Source organism: Ursus arctos, unplaced genomic scaffold, assembly GCF_023065955.2.
Source record: "Ursus arctos isolate Adak ecotype North America unplaced genomic scaffold, UrsArc2.0 scaffold_4, whole genome shotgun sequence".
Lineage (NCBI taxonomy): Eukaryota > Metazoa > Chordata > Mammalia > Carnivora > Ursidae > Ursus > Ursus arctos.
Window position 1 is genome coordinate 29037911 of NW_026623056.1, and position 18710 is coordinate 29056620.

Below are 18710 nucleotides of genomic sequence, written 5' to 3' on the forward strand. Positions count from 1 at the left end.
CAAAGTAACCAGTACATCTACAGAACCGGGTATTACACAGCTATATAAAAAAAAAATGACAAGGCTTTCTGTATTTTCATATGAAAGATCTCCAGGGAGGGCCGTTAAGTGAGAAAATGCAAGATGTGGAAGAATTTATATAATATGTCACCTTTTATCTAAGTACGGAATATGTATTCTTATTTCCACCCCAAGAAACCAATGGTTAAAGCATACGATGTCAGTTATGAAAGATAAGTCGTGAGATCCACTATACAGCGTCATAGTACCTACAGCTAACAATATTGTGTTGTACACTTAAAGCATGCAGAGGGGAGATGTTACATGAGGTGTTCTTAAATAATAATAATAATAATAATAATAATAATAATAATAATAATAATGGAGGAAACTTTGGGAGGTGATAGATATCCTATATCCATGGCCTTGAATGATGGTGATAGTTTCATGGGTGTACACTCATCCCTAAACTCATCAAGTTGTATCTATTAAATATGTACAGCTTTTTACATGCCAATCATACTTCGATATAGTAGTTTAAAAAAAAGGCCATTATCATAAGAAACCAAGTGAAGGCATAGGGGCGGATAAAGAGAGTAGTGGGTTAGGTTTCAATCTATATTTTTAAATTTAAGTTGATTTTTAAAATTAATTCAAAAATTATATTAAAAGACATAAAGCAGTTCTGAATCACTGTACTACTTACTTCTGTCTTTGGAAAAAATAAATTTTATTGATTTGACCTACTCTGTCTGGCTCCTATTGTCCAAGCATTCTGGCAGTATCTTATAATTACAGTCACTTATGGGTTTTGTGTAGGTGTTCCTTGTGTTACCCCCCTCAATAACATAGGAAGATGTTGTTTGTGGTTTTAGTCGTATTTGGAAGGCTACAATGCTAATGATTGGTGGGACCACAGATGATATAATTTTTTGTCCACCTGCAATGCAAATTTTTCTGTAATAAAAGAGCATTGCTGTTGTAATAAGATAAAGTCATTTAAAAATTTGGGGGGACTCCCAGCAGTACCCATTTAATGATAATCATCCTTCCCCTAACATGTGAATTTTAGAGCATCCTGATTGAAATCATGGAACAGAAGTAATTATCATACCATTTGGGTTTTCGAAATACAACTATGCAGTGCTCAAAAATCAATAAGGTATCCTATTTCCTGCTACTTTTAGAAGAGCTGCAGGTGACACACATGTATTTGATATGACTTCTAAAACAGAAAATATTATATAATGCTGTAATTGAGGATCAGACTTTTTTCCAGGCCAAAAAGGAAACACCCTGTTTTTGCTGCAAGAGAAGCAGTCGGGGGGCGCCTGGATGGCTCAGTGGGTTAGGTGTCTGCCTTCGGCTTCAGTCATGATCCCGGGGTCCTGGGATCGAGCCCTGCATCTCATCGGGCTCCCTCTTCAGCTGGGAGTCTGCTTCTCCCTCTCCTTTGGCCCCTCCCTCCCTGCTTGTGCTCTCTCTCTCTCAAATAAATACATAAAATCTTTAAAAAAAAGAGAGAGAGAAGCAGTCTGGTTCCCCACCATAACACCAAGACATTTATCATGTGGTCCTTCCTCATGAGGAACAATAAATAATATAATATACAGCATCTTCAGGAGTAGTTTTCCAGAAGGTGTTCAGATGGTCACTCAATATAAATCTCAGTGAAGTCAATGAATACCATGATGGACTGAACAGGGCCTGGGGTGGGGACTGCAATGGCTTGGTGACGGGGGAGAAAATCTGATGGGGTATTCTAGGACAAGGACTGGTGAAAGGAAATGAGACGCTTTAAAGAAGGAAGGACCTAGAAGGAGAGAGGCTCTGGAAGAAGAGACAGAGGGGAGAAGTGGGAGAATCTGAAGGCCCCTGGCAGTTGGGATAAACCGTCTCAGCTTGTGGAGGACCTCTGCTTCCCCATCTCAGGATCTCACTCCAGTCTCCTCAGCTCTGACTCCCATGGTATTTATGCCCTTCTCTTTTGGGGTGATCAAATAAACGATAAAACAGCCAGATCATGACATCCCACACAGGAGACAATTCAGGGAGCGTTTCCTTCTTTCCTTGACTTATGACCCAACGTTAGTGGTCTGGTTGTTTAAGGTTAATTTTAAACAAACAGTGGTAATTATCCCAATAGAACTGATCATTGATCTAGACACTGAAGACAGTGCTAGGAGTTTTCTTTAAAATCTTGACAATCTAAATAGAGCAATACCATGACTTTTTGTGATAGTAGTTATCAAAAACCTACGGCAGGATGCGTAGTCTAAAAAGTCTCAAGAAATGAACGTGCTGTAAAATGAATTAAACGGATTGAATATTATTTCTGTAATGAATGCCTTTCTGGAAAATGAAGGTTTTTAGCAGCAACGGCCCCTGCCTACCCTTCGATGTATTCCGTGTCTCCGTTTCCTTTTCTCCCACAGCCAAGCAGAAGTGAAAGAACCAGAGTTCACTCTTACAGTTGTGAGGGGATTCTTCCAAAACCTCATTTTCCTCATCTTTGAATAACAACCTCGTGGGGTTGTTGTGAGGATTTAATAAATCCATGTGGGTAAGGAGCCCATCCCAGTGCCTAGCATATAGTAGACACTAAATAAACAGCAGTTCTCTGGGACCCATGCTTCCCAATCTTAATAAACTCATACTCTGATAAACATACATATTGCACACTTTTCCCCATTACTGGAGACTCCTTCCTAGGAAATGCTCCCCTAGGGGAGCCACTGTTGGAAAATCTATAGATTACCCTCCCCTAGAATAGATCCTGGGAAAGCTACAAAACTTGATGTTGCGAAAAGCTGGGCTGAGCTGGTCTCTTTACTGCAGGGCTTCTAAAATCCTATAAAATGATGTGGTGCATGTAAGTCTCTGAAGTAGATAGTGTGCAATGCTTCTCGAACTTCTCTGCAGGTTTTGGGGGGATGTATCAGACTTTGTCTCAAGGAACACTCCTGGAAAACTCTGGTGGGGGGTCCCCACACCTGGTTGTGGACTGCCCCCTGGGGTTTGGATCCGAGTCTCTGCTTTGATCAGAAATCTCCCTGGGTAATTCTACTGCCTCCAGTCTACAGGCCAGCATTCGAAGGCAACTGCCTCAGAGTCCACTGCGCTTCTAGTTGGCAGATCATATAATGAGCCTGTACAATTTAATTTTTTAATAAAAAAATCTAAAAATTAGAAAAACTATCTTGTGCTGGGCATATCTCTTCGTAACTTTGAGTCAGACATTCACTACTATCTCAGTGTGATTGCTGAAGGCAAGTGGCAATATTAAATTCTATTTTGCTTTTTAATTTAAAGCTTATGAAGATGACAGATTATGTAACTCTGATCCATATCATTCCATCTACTTCAAACAGACCTGACGAGTTTAAATTAAAGCCTGAGAGGTCACGACACTCTCCAAGGATGACGGAATATTCCATGTCGTCTCTTCTATAGCAACATCTTGGTCCTCGCCACTTCAATAATTCTATGTGATGAATCATGAGAGAACAAGCCAACCAAGTAGTTTAAGTGTTTATGTGAATGTCTTCGGTTCTTTTTGAAGTGAATAAAACTTTTAAAGAAATGTCAAAATCTAAGCCAAGTCATTACTCTATTAAATTACCATGATGCAATTTTTGTGCGGTTACTTTCTGAGGAAAATGCCTCCCTCTGGCTTTGTACAGAATTTTGGGAAATGAAACCTCTACATTTACTGATGGAAAAGCTTTCTGAGGCTTGTGATTAAGTACTACGGAAACAGCACCATTCCAAAGGTACCTTGAGTCATTCTGATTTTATTATTTTCTCCAAAGGTAAATTTGGTCTATGGTCTCACTGCTCCTGGAGAAGTGTCTCCTTCACAGACGGTCTCACAGTGTGGTCCAGCAGACGGCCCTTTACATCAATGGTGCAGTCTGTATTTACAGGGGAATGGATTTGATGATCTTGTGTGCGTGTGTGTGTTGTGTGTGTGTGCACGTACGTGACTCTCATACGTGTGCACTTGTTGGAATGACAGAGGTGGTAAGAAGGGGAATGAAGGTAGGGGCTGTGGCAAGGAGGAGGAAAAGCGCAAGGAGGAGGACGCATAAATAAATAAAGGTGAAGGTAGGGGGAGGAGAGAGCTCTGAGGCTCACTGCTTTGCAGGAAGTCCAGGACACTGCCTCCTTATCAAAGCAGGGCTGGGTTACTGTTTTCATACAAGGGCAGCTAGACATCATTTCTAAAGAATTCACTAGTGACCAGACAGATTCAGAGTCTAGCACGTGAGAGGCTCTAGCGTGCAAGGGCTGGGCCAGCTGATCAGCACCTTGGGACAGCTATGAAACCCAGGAGAGTCATGTGCACTCCAGGGAAGGTGTGGGGTTGTTCACGGAAGTGTTGCAGTCAAGTTTGATCACCTTGGCTGAGCCATGACAGTCACCCTTCTCTGTCCCCTCATCACACACGAGGAACTTCAGCCTAGATTAGAGATGAAGGGGAGACGTATGCAGGGCTGGACTTCTACTCAGCATGTTTCCCACCCTCAGGCTCCAACCTCAAGGAGCAGTTTACTTTGCTGCACTGTTGCCTGTTGAATAAGTTTTGCTCGTACCCCCTAATTGTGTTTAACTTGTGTGATTGGATGAACCAAAAAGTATCTGCATAGATATGTAAAGGTTTAATGTTAAAATAAACATAAAAAAATTAACCTCACATTTAATGTTACTCATTTCCATTAATGCGCTGTTTGGCAACTAGGTGTGGATCTAAGCAATTAGTGTGTACAACTAAGATTAATGTGAGTTTGACATTTAAACAAATGTTTAGACTTCGTCTTGCCTTGGATATGCCCTAATACCTGTGACCAGCACCAGTGTTGACAGCTTACTGAAAAAACCACCAACAACAAAGCCACACATCAATTTTTATAGGGTCCTTCTGCTGGGTTGGGTCAGACCTGCAGTTATCCCTTAAGGTGTGGATTTGGGGTCCAAGAGAAACCACAGCAGGTCTTTCCCTTCCTCTTACCCTGATCTTTGAATATTAGGAAGATGACAGTGTGATGTAATTGGGAGTTCGGAAGACCTGGAATCTTTGGCTTTGCTACCAATAGGCTTGGGCAGGTCACAAACCTTGGTTAAGTTCCAGTGTTTATAATATAAAGGAGGAGAACAGAACTAGATTATCTTTAAAGATTTTTTTTCCAGGCTTTTATATTTTGTAATTCTGTGATTTCTGTAAATGGGATAAAACTAATACCAAGGGCACTTGGAGGTGAGAAGAACACAGAAGGCATAGAATAGGCATATTTTAAGCAAGGGTGTGTGTTGGAAAGCAAGAGGAGAGGCAAACGAGAAAAGGCGAAAGCTGCGGCCTGGAAGTGTGTCCTGCAGACCCTGCTGTAGGCTGCACATTCCTTCTCTTACCACTAGGTGGAGCCAGCTCCTCGCCTTGTAGCTGCAGAAAAACTACCCACCCCTCCACGCCCCACCACCCACCCCCTGCATTTTGTTTCCAGGACCAGACGTTTAATTTAGGGGGTGGAAACCAGCATTAAAAAAAGGGAAGGAGAAAGAGAAGCAGAACCTAATGCAAAATATCAGAATTTATCACACATTCTGTATCACACACATACATAATAAGGATGTGATTTTGAAAAACTCAGTGTCCCTATTATATATAAGCATGTGCATCTCAGGACATAATGTATATTTTTGTATTTTTCTTTGGCCCATGACAAAAAAAAAATGTTTAATAAACACCTTGCTGGGTTTTCCCATCCAAAATAGGATGGTAGCCCTAGAGAGGTCTGGGTCTCTATCCATCTCTCTCCTCCCACCCCCAACTTCCCTTCTGTCTCCTCCTCTCTAACCTCCCTGATTACTTATTCCCTCTCTCTCTTCTTCCTCTTCCTCCCTTTGATATCCACCCACTTCACTGTTCTCTCTCACTTCTCTACCTAGGTATTTGATCCCTCTCTCCCCCCTCACTCTCTCTCTCCCCTCCCTTCTTCTGCGTCTCCCCCCACCACCATTTCTGACCCCAACTACCTCTACCCTCCATCTCTCCCTTCCTCTGCATCAGTCTCACAGGTGACAAGACACGGTTGCAATGGGGGCGTGATGCCAGGACCTTGCCTCACCCCTGACCCAGGGTTGAGACTGATTCACGAACTCCTCCCTGTGGCCTCTCTCAGCCTCCTTGCTAGACTTTGCCACTCTCCTCCTTAGAAAGGCCTATGTTCAAACTTCCCTCCATCATTAGGGGGGTCATCCCTAGCTACAGAAATCCTACCAGTTATTTAAATCCCATCTCAACTGCCCTCCCTTCTGCGAAGCCTTTCTTATTTTTCCAACTGAGGCTATTTTCTTTGCTCCTTTTAATTGAATTTGTGCTTCACTCCAACCTGATCACAAGTACCTATAATAATAATTCCCGGGACTCGGGGCAGAGAGCCTGGGTTTGATTCATCACTGGGTACCAGCTCTAGATCCAAACTAGCACAGGGCTGGCCCAAAAAGGAACTCTAGGAAGATGCTAGAAACGTGGGCCTGGTCCAGTTGTTCCCTGGCATTTCCCATCACTTCCCCCAGCTCTTCCCTACCCTGCTGCACACCACCATCTGCTGCTGGCTGACCCTGGCTACCTGGTATCCTGGTAGGTTGATCCTGGCCTGGTCTTGCTCCAACTTAGCCCCACACAGCTCTGACCCCAGCCTCGAGCCCAGGAATGCTAGGCTGGGAGTGCAACGGGGGTGGCCAAGGCCAAATCTACCCTTCTGGCCAAGTCTGCAGGGAAGCAATGTACAGGACGGATACCTGGTTGTTGGTCCTCTATTTGCCTTCCCAACCCTGGCTGAAAAATGACCTATTTCAGGTAATTACTGTAAGAGTGTGGGACCTGGATGACATACCCGTGGAAGAAATGAGCTGAAGTGTGCCTGAAACTTGGGAATCCAGAGAAGCTGATTAGAACCAAACTGACCAGCTTTGGCAGTCCCGGTTGGTGGTCTGTGGAGTGGGGGATGGGGAGAGAGCACAAAGCCCCAGAATCTATGCCTGATCTTTAAAGAGGGAGAGGGTGTGCTAGTACTGGGTAAGTCACTGGTTCCTCTCTGGCTCTCAGTGTCCTTATGGTAAATGGAGACGGTCGTACTTGGTGGTGAGGAGGACCCTCTGAGCCCTGACAGCAAAGATTTTATACAAATGTTGTTGCTCAGATTCACACACAAATAATAGAAAAATAACTGAAGAGCAAAAAGTAAAGTTCAGATTTAACTGAAGGTGATAAGCATTTTAAACAGCTGTTCTTACCGGAGCTGAAAATCTAATCATCAAGGCAAACTGAAAGTGAATAAATTTTTTTTTTGAAGTTATAGGTTAGTCCAAGTGGGAGACTGTAGTTAAAAAAAAAAAAAAAAACCATGACTGTTTGGGGGATCTATTTATGGAATATGCTATCTTATCTGAGTGCTCCTGGAATGCTCAGGAAAATACAATAGAAATGGATTTAGGTCTTGTGTATCTAAGTTTCATTATCTTTATGATTCTATAAAAAGGAGACGTAGTATGACAATGGGAAGAACAGAGGGTGAAAATTGAGTATCATTCCACTCAAACCTCCAACTTCAGTTAAAACCACCACTTGTGGGGGGTAACTTCTACATGTTGAATTGCTCTTCTTTATAGAAATTTTGGTGCTTGAGAATTTCTCCATTCAATATCTGTATAGACAAAGGTCCTTGAGAAAGATCACACACACACACACACACACACACACACCACTAATCCTGGTTGTCATTTTTCAAAGTGACACCATTTAAAAGATCAATACTAACTAGCTGAGAAATGCAACATATTCACCATAACCCCCTCGGTCTAGGTAGTAACTCCCCAGTGACTAAGCTAACTGTGTCATCCAGGTAATGTCAATCTCAATCTCTCGGCCTTCCGATCTTCTTCCCTCCCTCCCTCCCTCCCTCCCTCCCTCCCTCCCTCCCTCCTTCCCTCACTCTCTGGAGTATAAGCAGAAAACAGAGCTGTGCACTAGAAATGAGAGAAGTGTGTTTGCTGTTAGATAGCACTAAATAGTAACTTTGTAAAGATGCAAATAATTGGGGTTAAAAAGAACCTTTGGATATTTTCAGGTTAAAAAGTGACTATTTCTAAGTATTCCTGAAAAGCAAACAGGTGTTTAAACCCTTGTATGGTCCTCTCATTAAGAAGCCCCAGGAAGTTTGTGTCCAAAATATAAAATAATTTATACAACACCAGCCCCAACCCCAAAAACCAATCCAATTAAAAAAAAAAAAAAGGCAGAGGAACTGAATAGATATTTTCCAAAGAAGACATACAGATGGCCGACAGACAACACGATAAGGTGTTCCATATCACTGATCATCAGGGAAATGCAAATCGAAACCACAATGAGATATCACCTTATACCTGTCAGAATGGCTAAAATAAAACAAAAAGGGGAGAAATAACAATTGTTGGCCAGGATGTGGAGAAAAAGGAACCCTTGTGCACTGTTGGTGGGAATATAAATTGGTGCAGCCACTATGGAAAATCATATGGAGGGTCCTCAAAAAATTAAAAATAGAAATACCACAGGACCCAATAATTCCACCACTGAATCTTTACCCAAAGAAAATGAAAACACTAATTGGAAAATATATATGCACCCCTATGTTTATTGCAGCATTATCTACAATAGCCAAGATAAGGAAGTGACCTAAGAGTCCATCAGTAGATGAATGGATAAGGAAGATGTGGGGTGTGTACACACACACACACACACACACACACGCACACACACACAGAAATATTACACAGCTGTAAAAAAGGTTGACACTGTGCCATTTGTGGCAACATGGATGGACCTAGAGGATATTATGCTAAATGAAATAAGTCAGATGGAGAAAGACAAATACCATATGATTTTACTCATATGTGGAATCTGAAAAAAAAACCCAAATGAATAAACAACAAAAACCAGAATCAGAGCTGCAAATATAGAGAACAAACTGATGGTTGCCAGATGGAGGGGTACGGGGACATGGGCAAAATGGGTGAAGGGAAGGGTAGATACAGGCCTCCAGTTGTGGAATGAGTAAATCATGGGAATGAAAGGCACAGCATAAGAAATACTGTCAATGAGGGGAGCCTGGGTGGCTCGGTCGGTTAAGTGTCTGCCTTTGGCTCAGGTCATGACCCCAGGGTCCTGGGATCAAGCCCAGCATCAGGCTCCCTGCTCAGTGGGGGGCCTGCTTCTCCCTCTCCCTCTTCTCTGCCGCTCCCCCTGCTTGCGCTTACTCTGTCTCTCAAATAAATAAAATATTAAAAAAAAAAGAAATACAGTCAATGACACTGTAATTGTGTTCTACGGTGATGGATGATAGCAATGCTTGTGGTCAGCATAGCATAATATATAAACCCATCAAATCAGCATGTTGTACACCTGAAACTAATGTAACATTATGTGTCAACTACACACAAATACAAAAACTAAAAATCATAAAAAAGCCCCCAGGAAACTCCTTCATATTATTTTGCTATTAAGGTTATAATTGTGAAGGTTCTGGTAGTGATGGGGAAAAAAATCATACCTACTGGTTTTCCCTATTTTGAGCCTTTCACAAACAGAAGACTCAATTATGACTTCAATGGCACTAGCCCACAAATCTGCAAACTGTAATTCTGTTTTTAGTCTGTGTGTCCGTTCGTCCATCCATCCATCTATCCACCCACCAAATATTGACTTACAGTGTACTGTGTGCCAGAGTTATGGAGTAAAAGACATGGGTCCTTTTATGGAGTTCACATTTGCTATATTTTCAAAGTTGCCTTAATTGCCTTTTCCTCCCTTATTTATTAGAGATTTTAGAGGTGCTATGCTTTTTTCAATTAACTGAAATTTGTATGGCATAAGGAGAAAGCACATACTATAAGAAAAGTCTTGGCCTTTAGATCCTGGAGATTATACAGCTTTATTTTCTTGGATGTTCCCTTAAGTTGTGAATAATTTAAAACATTAATTTTTTTGGTGGAGAGCTTTCTATATGCATTGCAGAATTCCTTTCTTTTTAATGCAGAATATACTAATTATTCAGGGTTATTACTAGTATCAGTTATTCTATTATAGTATTACTATTATAACACAGTGGCTGTGTTGGCTTCTATATCAGGATAAAGGATCACTGTCATCAACACCGAGTAGCCCTTGACCACTGTGATCTGGGGTGGGTTTTTTTTTCCAGTTTATCTGTCTTCTATTACTTTCAGCTGGTATGATCAACCTACTTGCTCAAGTTCTTGACATTTATTCACTGCTTCTAAGTTGCTATGGTCTTAGAAATGATCTAATCATCTAACAAGATTGTTAAACAATTTAACGAGAGGTGAGGTGGCTATTAGGTAGGATAGAAACAGAACATCATAAAAAATTAAAAAAAAAAGGTCCTTCTGCGAAAAGATAAAAATTTTATCTTCGTGCTACCTCTTTCAGCTGTTCAGAGGCTGGTTTTTATTTTCTTCTTGGTTCTTTAAAATGTTATAAATAGGTAACATTTGCTGCGTAGCTATGTTCTTGATAATTAAATTTATTCCTCTACAAAATGTAGCATTCCATATGGTTTAACTTGAGGTTTTTTTTTTTTTAATGGCTTCTTAGAACTGCATTTTGCAACTGGTAGCTCCTGCAGCTATTTAAAAACTACCAAACTGCTTACTGTGCCTTATTAGAGTGGTATCATGAAACGAGAGTAAGAGGTAGATACGTTGTTACAATTGGTCCATTCTGACATGAATATTTTTTTCTCTCATACATTGATTTGGCAAAAGCAGGGCTCGCAAGAAAGTGCATGCTGTGATTCTAGACTTCTATACTTAGTAATTTTGGTAAGAATACAGGGAAAGTGAGACTTGCTGACTAAATCCCAGAGACCATAAATCGAAAAAGTGAAAGCATCCAGCCTTTCTGCTTACCAGTCCACTGTCTTCTCAGATATCAGGGGGAGATGGGGTAATGCTGAGTGGGACTCAGGGGTCAGAACTGGGGATCAGGGGTCAAGAATGGCTTTACTGGGATCTTATTAAAGAGACATGAGGAGAGAATATTTCTGTCTAGAGATTTCCAGGCAAACCAAATGGAGAGTGCTAAAATTTGTGATAAAAAAAAAAAAAAAAAAGGACTGGGAACTTTTATTAAGTACTCCAGAAAGTCAGAAGGTTTTACCCCCCTAGAAATTACTGGTTTCATAGTCTGACAAGGTTAAGATGTTATAGAAACTGCGCATTTTATGTTCTTTAAAAACGAATGCCATTTGATGACGTAAGAGGGCGTTAATCATCAGGAGTCGATAAGAGTGGGTCTCCCTATCTTATTTAGGCATTTTAGAGCCCAGGATCATTTTATACCAAACTTGCTTGCTCTTGGTCATTCCTAGCGAAGGGCAATACTGAGGTCTTATTTTCTACAGCTGGGCTGTCTGCTCTGGTAGCTACTTGCCATCTAAATTTATTAAATTGAATAAAGTTAAAAATTCAGTTCTCGGCAGCACAGGTCACATTTCAAGTGTTGAATGGCCATGCATGTCTACTGGCTATTGGATTGAACAGCACAGACATGGAATAGTTCTATCATGGCAGAAAGCTCTATTGGAGAGTGCTGTTCTGGAGTCTTGCCTCACCTCTATACATCTCATCAGGAACTCTTGGGGCTGGGAGTTTGATCTCAGTAAATGCCTCGATGAGCCTGACTATAGGACTTCCTCTGAACTGTATCCTACAACACTGAACCTCTACCTCTTGGCCCCTTTCTGTGACAGGGTCCCGAGAGAGCCTAAGACTTCACACCAACACTACTCCTGTGCCTTCAGATTCTCTCTCTTTGTATTTTGAAAACTGAGTTATTTCCATTAGTTGGCTATGTAATTAACCAGCCAATGTTCTTGCTAACTCTGTTCACAATGCAACATGTTTCGTGTGCTGTAGATAAGATCCTTAAATTGGGGGCTGGACAAATTGAATTGTGAAGCTTTAGGGCTCTATGGTTCTACTCATCTCAACAAAACATAGAGGGCCGATTGATGTTCTCCCCTATAAGCTGTCAAGAACTGTGTTCCATTAGGTATTTTGGTTATCTATCTACACATTTACCTATGTTTTTGTTTTGGTTGGGGGTGGGGATAATGAAGTGGCTGGGGAATGGAGGAAGGACTCAGGTTGGAAAAAAACCTAACAATGGAATTTGAAACCCAAGGCCCACAGGGCAGAACGATTAGCCTTAGATTACTGTCAGGATTTCCTACGGTTTTACTGAGGAGACTCTACTTTCAGCTCCTAGGAGCTTGGTTATCCTTCTGATTGGCTAGGAAGGTGTTGCCAGGTAGGACCCTAAGGAGAACTGGGAACAGATGCTGTCAAATACTTGACTTCACTCTTTACCAGAGACTTTGGACAATTGTGGAGACAGAGGGACGAGTGAGAAAAGAGTCTGAGCAACTGACTAAGAAAATTTAACAGGTAATATTATCAGGTAGGATTTACCAATCAGCTTTGATCCACCCGTTGGGAAGCCCCGATGATGGGAATTCATGGCCCTAAGTATGCTCTGGGGAAATCCTCCACCAACCTACTTGTTATGAAAATCGTAGATCTCCTGGATGTTGCCAAAGATGATGTGCTCTTTATTAAGGATCCCAGGGGGGATCTCCTCCACGCCGCTGGTCATTTCCCACAGGTAGGTCTGTAAGACAGCAACAGCTTCATCACTGGCAAGCACTACAGATGCAGACACAATAAACAGGTCTTCACATGGGAGGGGTGAGACTCACACTGGGCTTGCATGCAGAATGTACAAAGTGAGATGGTAAATACACAGAACGGGAAGAAAGAAAACCCAAACGTTCCATTATCTTCAGCTGTTGCCAGGGAAACTCACATCCTGAACTTCAGCAAAGCACAAACTCCACGTTCCTCTTATTTATTAAATGTGTGTGTGTTTGAGTGTGTTGGGCGGGGGTGGGGGGTGCAGATTTGCAGACTCAAGTTCATTGATTATGTCATGGTTTTTTATTTTACTTTGAATTCAAGTCTTCTATACGTTTTTGCCGGGTCCAGCTCCAGTTTGAGAAAAGTTTCTTTTCAAAAGCATTTTCAACTCCCATGCAATTACTACGGACTCTGGGAGAAAGCTTTCCTCCATTGGCTTTTATTTGTGAAGCTCTGGGAGGAGACAGCACGGAGCTTCTCTCAGGGACTTGACAGTGGCAAGGCTGTCATTTTTCTAATACAGCTGTGCACTGATTACTGCAAGACCTACCTCTAAGCACTCATGTAAGTCCCTTACATATGCCTTCTCCGTCTGCAGCAACTCGGCCATAATGAATCTAGAAGAAAACAAACAGGCTTGTCATTGGTTCGAGATCTAACACCGCCCTTCCTTCAAACTTCACTTCCCCACTCCAGCGTGTATGACAGTCCCGAATGACCCAAGTTTTGACTTCCCCAACAGGTCTCTTCCTCTCCTCCAAACTCCCTGCCTCTGAGCATTACCCTCTGAGTCCCTGTCACCCTGATCCCTCGTGCTGCACCTCTCCAGCATGTTTGTGTTCAGCTGCTGCTGCATTCTTGCCCTTCTTTGCCCCAGTTCCACCCCCGTGAGATGCTGTGCTGACGCGCATGTGTTCTGGGCTGCACGTGTGTGCTCGAGGGCGTGCACAAGCACGAGGGGCCGCTCGTATTCATTTCCACCAGCTGGGTGGCTTGACTCTCAGCATCCTGCCTTTCTCTCGCAGCTCCCGGAATGATGATTTCTGTTCGCCAGAAGTGCTGACTTTTTACCAAAATGCTCTGCGGTACCATCAGTTAAGCCGGGTTTAAAAGCCAGGCACAGGTGCCCGAGACACCACCACGGACACTGGTGGGTAGCAATCCTTGTCTGTAAAGAGCTAGACAGTGAATATTCGTGGGCCATTAAGTCTCTGTCACAACCACTCCACTTTGCTGTTGTCATGTGAAAGGAGCCATGGACAATATATAAAAAAAATAGTAAGTGTGGCTGTGTTCCAATAAAACCTTATTTATGGACACAGAAGAGTTTCATCTAATTTTCACATCACAAAATATTTTTCTTCTGGTATTATTGCAACCACTGAAAAATATAAAAAATACTTTTTCACTTACAGACTGTATGAAACAGGTGGGGGGTCAGATTTGGCCCGTGAGTCACAGTTTGCGGACCTCTGGCCTAGATGATCCTATGCACTTTGACACTGTTTCTAACGGGGCTCACTTACAGCCCAAACTGGCCCGCACGAAGCGGAGCATGGATCACAAGTGGAACACAAGTTAATGATTGTGACTGCCCTTCAGTCTCCGCAGACGGAAAGCTTGTGCTCCATATCTGCAAGGAGAGGGCTCCCTTGCCCTTGGGCCCCTGAACAACACGACCTTCTTGGGCGCTTGCTACACTGATGGTACATGGCTTCACCGCAGCATACTGACTTCATTTGCTTTCTTTCACAGATTTTTCTTAGAAATGGTGCTTCTTGGCTGGCATGTGATGCAGTAACATCTAATTGAGTCGACATATAGATTTATACATTTATCTTAGGCTATGTCAGATTTTCATGGTAGCTCATAATGAAAACCCCTACTTGCAGGTGTCTTCGTCATCACATGAACATTTTGAGAGTGGTTAGCCCCAAAGTGTCCCCTGTTGGAAATTTCACAAGAAATATGAAAATGGGCAGCATTTTTCCCGGACCTTTGTCTTTGTGGGATTTTCCTTAAAGCAATCCATTGTTCTGGCAAGGGCTTTTCCATTAATATTAAAGTACTGACTCAAAAAATTCCCTTTTGCAAGAGTTCACTAGCCACTCTCTTACTCTATTGGAAGAGTGGAAGGGGCGTGAGCTTTGAAGTCAGACAAATAAGAGCTGAATTATTATTTTGTCATTTACTGGAAGTAGGACTGGCTTCTCCAAACCTCAGACTCCTTATAAACCAGCTGACCACACCGGGGTGCTGCAAGGATTAAATAAGATCACATAAGCAAAGTTTCGTATAGGTTGCAGGTGCTTGGTAGACGAGGACAGAAGGAAAATCAGAAGGGACATAATCTGACATGCTTTGGAAAGTTGTCTTTGATTTCACTCCCTTAGGTCTCTGGTATTCTTCTACCTTGTCCCTTTTTCTCCATCTGCTTCCTGCAGTTTAACCTGTCTTCTTCATAATTCAGCTCCATTACCCTCCACCCCATTTTGTTTTCTTTTCCACTTGTCCTTTCCCATCTTCTGGCTATTTGGTGTCCTGGAGAGAGTGCAGCAGGAAGATATGGCCAAGTGTGGTCTCTTCATTTCCTTCCCTATTATAGGCTGAATTGTTTTGCCACCCCACCCCCCAAAATCATACGTTAAAGTCCCAACCCCTAATACCTGAGAATGTAACCTTATTTAGAAACAGTCAATTGCAAATGTAAACTGTTACGATTGGGTTATACTGGAAAAGGGTAGGCCCCTATTACAAAGTGACTGGTGTCATTAAAAAAGGAGAAATCTGGATATAGGTATCTATTTAGGAAGAATGCCATGTGCACCCGCAGTCAGCCATCTAGAAGGTAAGGAGAAAGGCCTGGAACATTCCTTCCCCCCCGGCCCTCAGAAGGACTCAGCCCTGCCAACGCTTTGACCTCAGACTTCCTGTCTCAGAACTGTGAAGCAATATATTTCTGTTGTTTAAATCATCCAATTTGTCATACTTTGTCACAGCAGCCCAAACAAACTAATACATTTCCCAGATAAAACACAAGCTCTGGGCTTTGCAGAACAGCTTCAGTTTCTCCAGCTCCAAGGGACCTGTGTTCCTACTTTATTTTGTAAGATCAACTACATTGGGCTTCTTAATTTTAGGACATACTATTTTTTTCCCCCAGCACTACCTGAAAGGAATCTGTCAAAATATTCTTCATAAAGCCCTTGCAAAGATCTCTGGGTATGTGTAACTTTCTAACACCAGTATAAAGAAAGCACAGCGATCATGAAATGTTTTGTAAGGTGGACATGGTTCATTGTTTCCACTATCCAATGCTCTATAATTCTTGATTAGTGTGAAATGTGGATGGAAGCATCATGTCTGTCCATTCCAACCTCTGTGGGTGGTCATAAGGACACACGAAGCTGTCCAAAGGGACATGGAGCAGTGAAAACCAAGCATAGTCATGAGGAGCTTGCTACCTAGGTAAAAGCTCCCCAACACATACTCTTTCTTCCGGGCTGACTTCCGCTTCTCTTCATTGACTTCGTGGTTGGCGTCCCGTAGCTTGACCTCACGATCTGAAAGGCTTGCTGGGATGATGTCCAGCTCCAGGTCCTTATTGTCCTACACACAGAGAGATCGCAGAGGTCACCTTAGAGATGCCTTGGGACAGGAACTCATCAGAGTCAGGGGAGCCCGTAGAAGGCAAAAAGAGAGGAAGATACAACGGAGCAGGTTGAAAAGACAGGGAATCCCACAAACGGCCACCTACAAGTCCTCTTCTTCATAGCATATTTTTTTTTTTAAATAAGAAAGATTAAAAATGTTCAGGTCAAATGGTCAGAGCTAATATCCACAGCAGGGAAAACAATAAACACATTTAATAATTAGTGTCATATTTCCCCAAGGACTTCAGTCCTGATTAAATCTAAATGTACACACACACACACACACACACACACTAGTCTAAAATTGGTTACTAACCATTAAAATAGATGTGAAACAGAAACACATATAGACACAGGAAAACTTTCATTTGTCAAGGGAAAAGAATGAAAGTCAATATTTTTATTTAAACAAGCAGCTTCCCTTGGAAAGAGAGAGCTAAATGATAGAATAATTATTAAATTTGCCCATCCTGGCTTATTTTGACCACTGTTTTGTATTTATACAGGATGGAAACCTTTAGAAAAAAATCTCACGGTTTAAAGCCTGGGGGAGGTGTTATTATCTCCCCCAATTTTAGTGGTTTAACCAGTTCACTCTCTAGTCTGTTCTGCTTCAGAGCATCAGCCTATTTAAAGATTAAAGAATTAGAAATCCTAGGATTAAATTGCCAGCCTATATTTAGTTCTTAATTCATAGGTTACTGACCTCTATTACAAAGAAGAGATTAAAAGTCAGTCTTCCCTTGATTCTTGGCAAATTGTTCCTCTTTTCGTTGAAATGTCAAATAGCCTTTGCACAATTGCATCCCTTATTCTTGAAAGAACACAGTTATACATACCGGGAACCTTAACATTTGCTGATTAACATAATTGGGTGGAAGAGGGTACTGATGAAGCCAAGGTAAAGGGTTTAGTCCTCAAAGTCAACAGTTAACTCTACACGTAGAAAAACTCTGTTCTGTAGGCATGGGCCCACCCCTGGCTAGCCAATTTTGCTATCTAGCACTAATCATGAGGGGCTGGAGGCCAATGGCTCATCAAGGTCCATCCCCTCCGCTAGAAAAATCACACGAGACAAGCGTTCTAGGAGTCAAGAGCTCAGAAAGACTGCTCTGGAAGTCCCACCTCCTTCCATGGTGATGAGAGCAGCGGTGCTGAGAGAGATAAGGGAGGATGTCTCAGCTAGGCCACCCCCATACCTACCTCTGTGTTGACGCCTAGTGCTTTCTCCAGGGAGTATCGATACTTTCCCATCCTCAAGGAGAAGTCTCTGTAATGCTTGTCCACTGTAGTCACCCATTTCCTGATCTCTGTGGCATGAATGTGGCCTTTTTCCACAAAGCTATCGGCCAGTTGAATCAGAAGCTTCACCTTCTCCTTTGTTTGCTGTCCCAAAAGATGGTCTCAAGTTACGAGATTACATTTACTCTCACGGCCCTTCACTCCCATTCCCCTTTTCTTCACAGCAGCCACAGATACCTAACTGCCTGCCTGGGTTTATAGCTCAGCTCTGTCACTAGCTGGGAGGTCTTGAACAAATTACTTAAATCCTCTGTGCCTCGGTTCCTTTATCTGCAAAACAGGGATCATAATAATCCTCCATCATAGGGTTGTTGTGAGCATTTCATGAGTTGACAATGTAGAATGCTCAGAACAGTGCCTGGGACACAGAACTCACGTTAAGAGCTCAGGAAGCAATACATGTTAGCCATCATGTTTACTGTAAGCATCTCACATTAATACCGTCCTTTATCAGGTCACAGAACATGTTAATGTCACATCTGAGACTCATTTGAGTCTTAAAGAGTCTCTAAAAGGTGGGTGGAAGGAGGTGGTGTGGGTCTCTTTGAACCACAGATGAAAAAAGCTGAGGCTTGGGAGGCTTAGAGCTTGTCCAAGTTCATACCACTTGTAAGTGAATGATAGAGCCTGTTGGCTTCCGGACCTCAGCGCCTAGTTCTCTCCCTTCACTGCACTGGCCTGAAGTAGGCTTTGTCAACAGCTAAGGCGGCACATGCCAGGATCTAAAGAAATCCAATTATCAGATTTAAGAGTAAAGTCTGTCCCTTTCATCACCAGGATCTTGTCTTTAGTTTCCATTAGAGAGAGAGGGAGAAAGAGAAGAAGAAAGAGTGAAGAGTTAAAGAAGCTAGTATCTATTACGGGGCTAAGTAAGGTGGAGTTCTGATGTGTATTGGATTGATTTCATTTCTAGCAAGTTTGTTCAACACTTACTCTGTCCACACCACTGTGCATAGGGCTGTGGGGGGTAAACAGGCTTGGGGGGTAAACAAAAGATGA

General features: G+C 42.3%; 1 protein-coding gene across 9 annotated transcripts in view; it reads right to left on the reverse strand.

Annotated features, from left to right (window-relative positions):
• KALRN (kalirin RhoGEF kinase) overlaps window positions 1–18710 on the reverse strand; it is a 642459-nt gene that overhangs the window by 226531 nt on the left and 397218 nt on the right. For all 9 annotated transcript variants that reach the window (XM_057306496.1, XM_048214817.2, XM_044382637.3 and 6 more), the window contains exons 22-25: window positions 17613–17795; window positions 16247–16365; window positions 13307–13373; window positions 12621–12730 (exon numbers count right to left, since the gene is read on the reverse strand). In XM_057306496.1, coding sequence (XP_057162479.1) covers window positions 12621–12730; window positions 13307–13373; window positions 16247–16365; window positions 17613–17795 — 479 coding nt within the window. The remainder of the gene's footprint in view (window positions 1–12620; window positions 12731–13306; window positions 13374–16246; window positions 16366–17612; window positions 17796–18710) is intronic.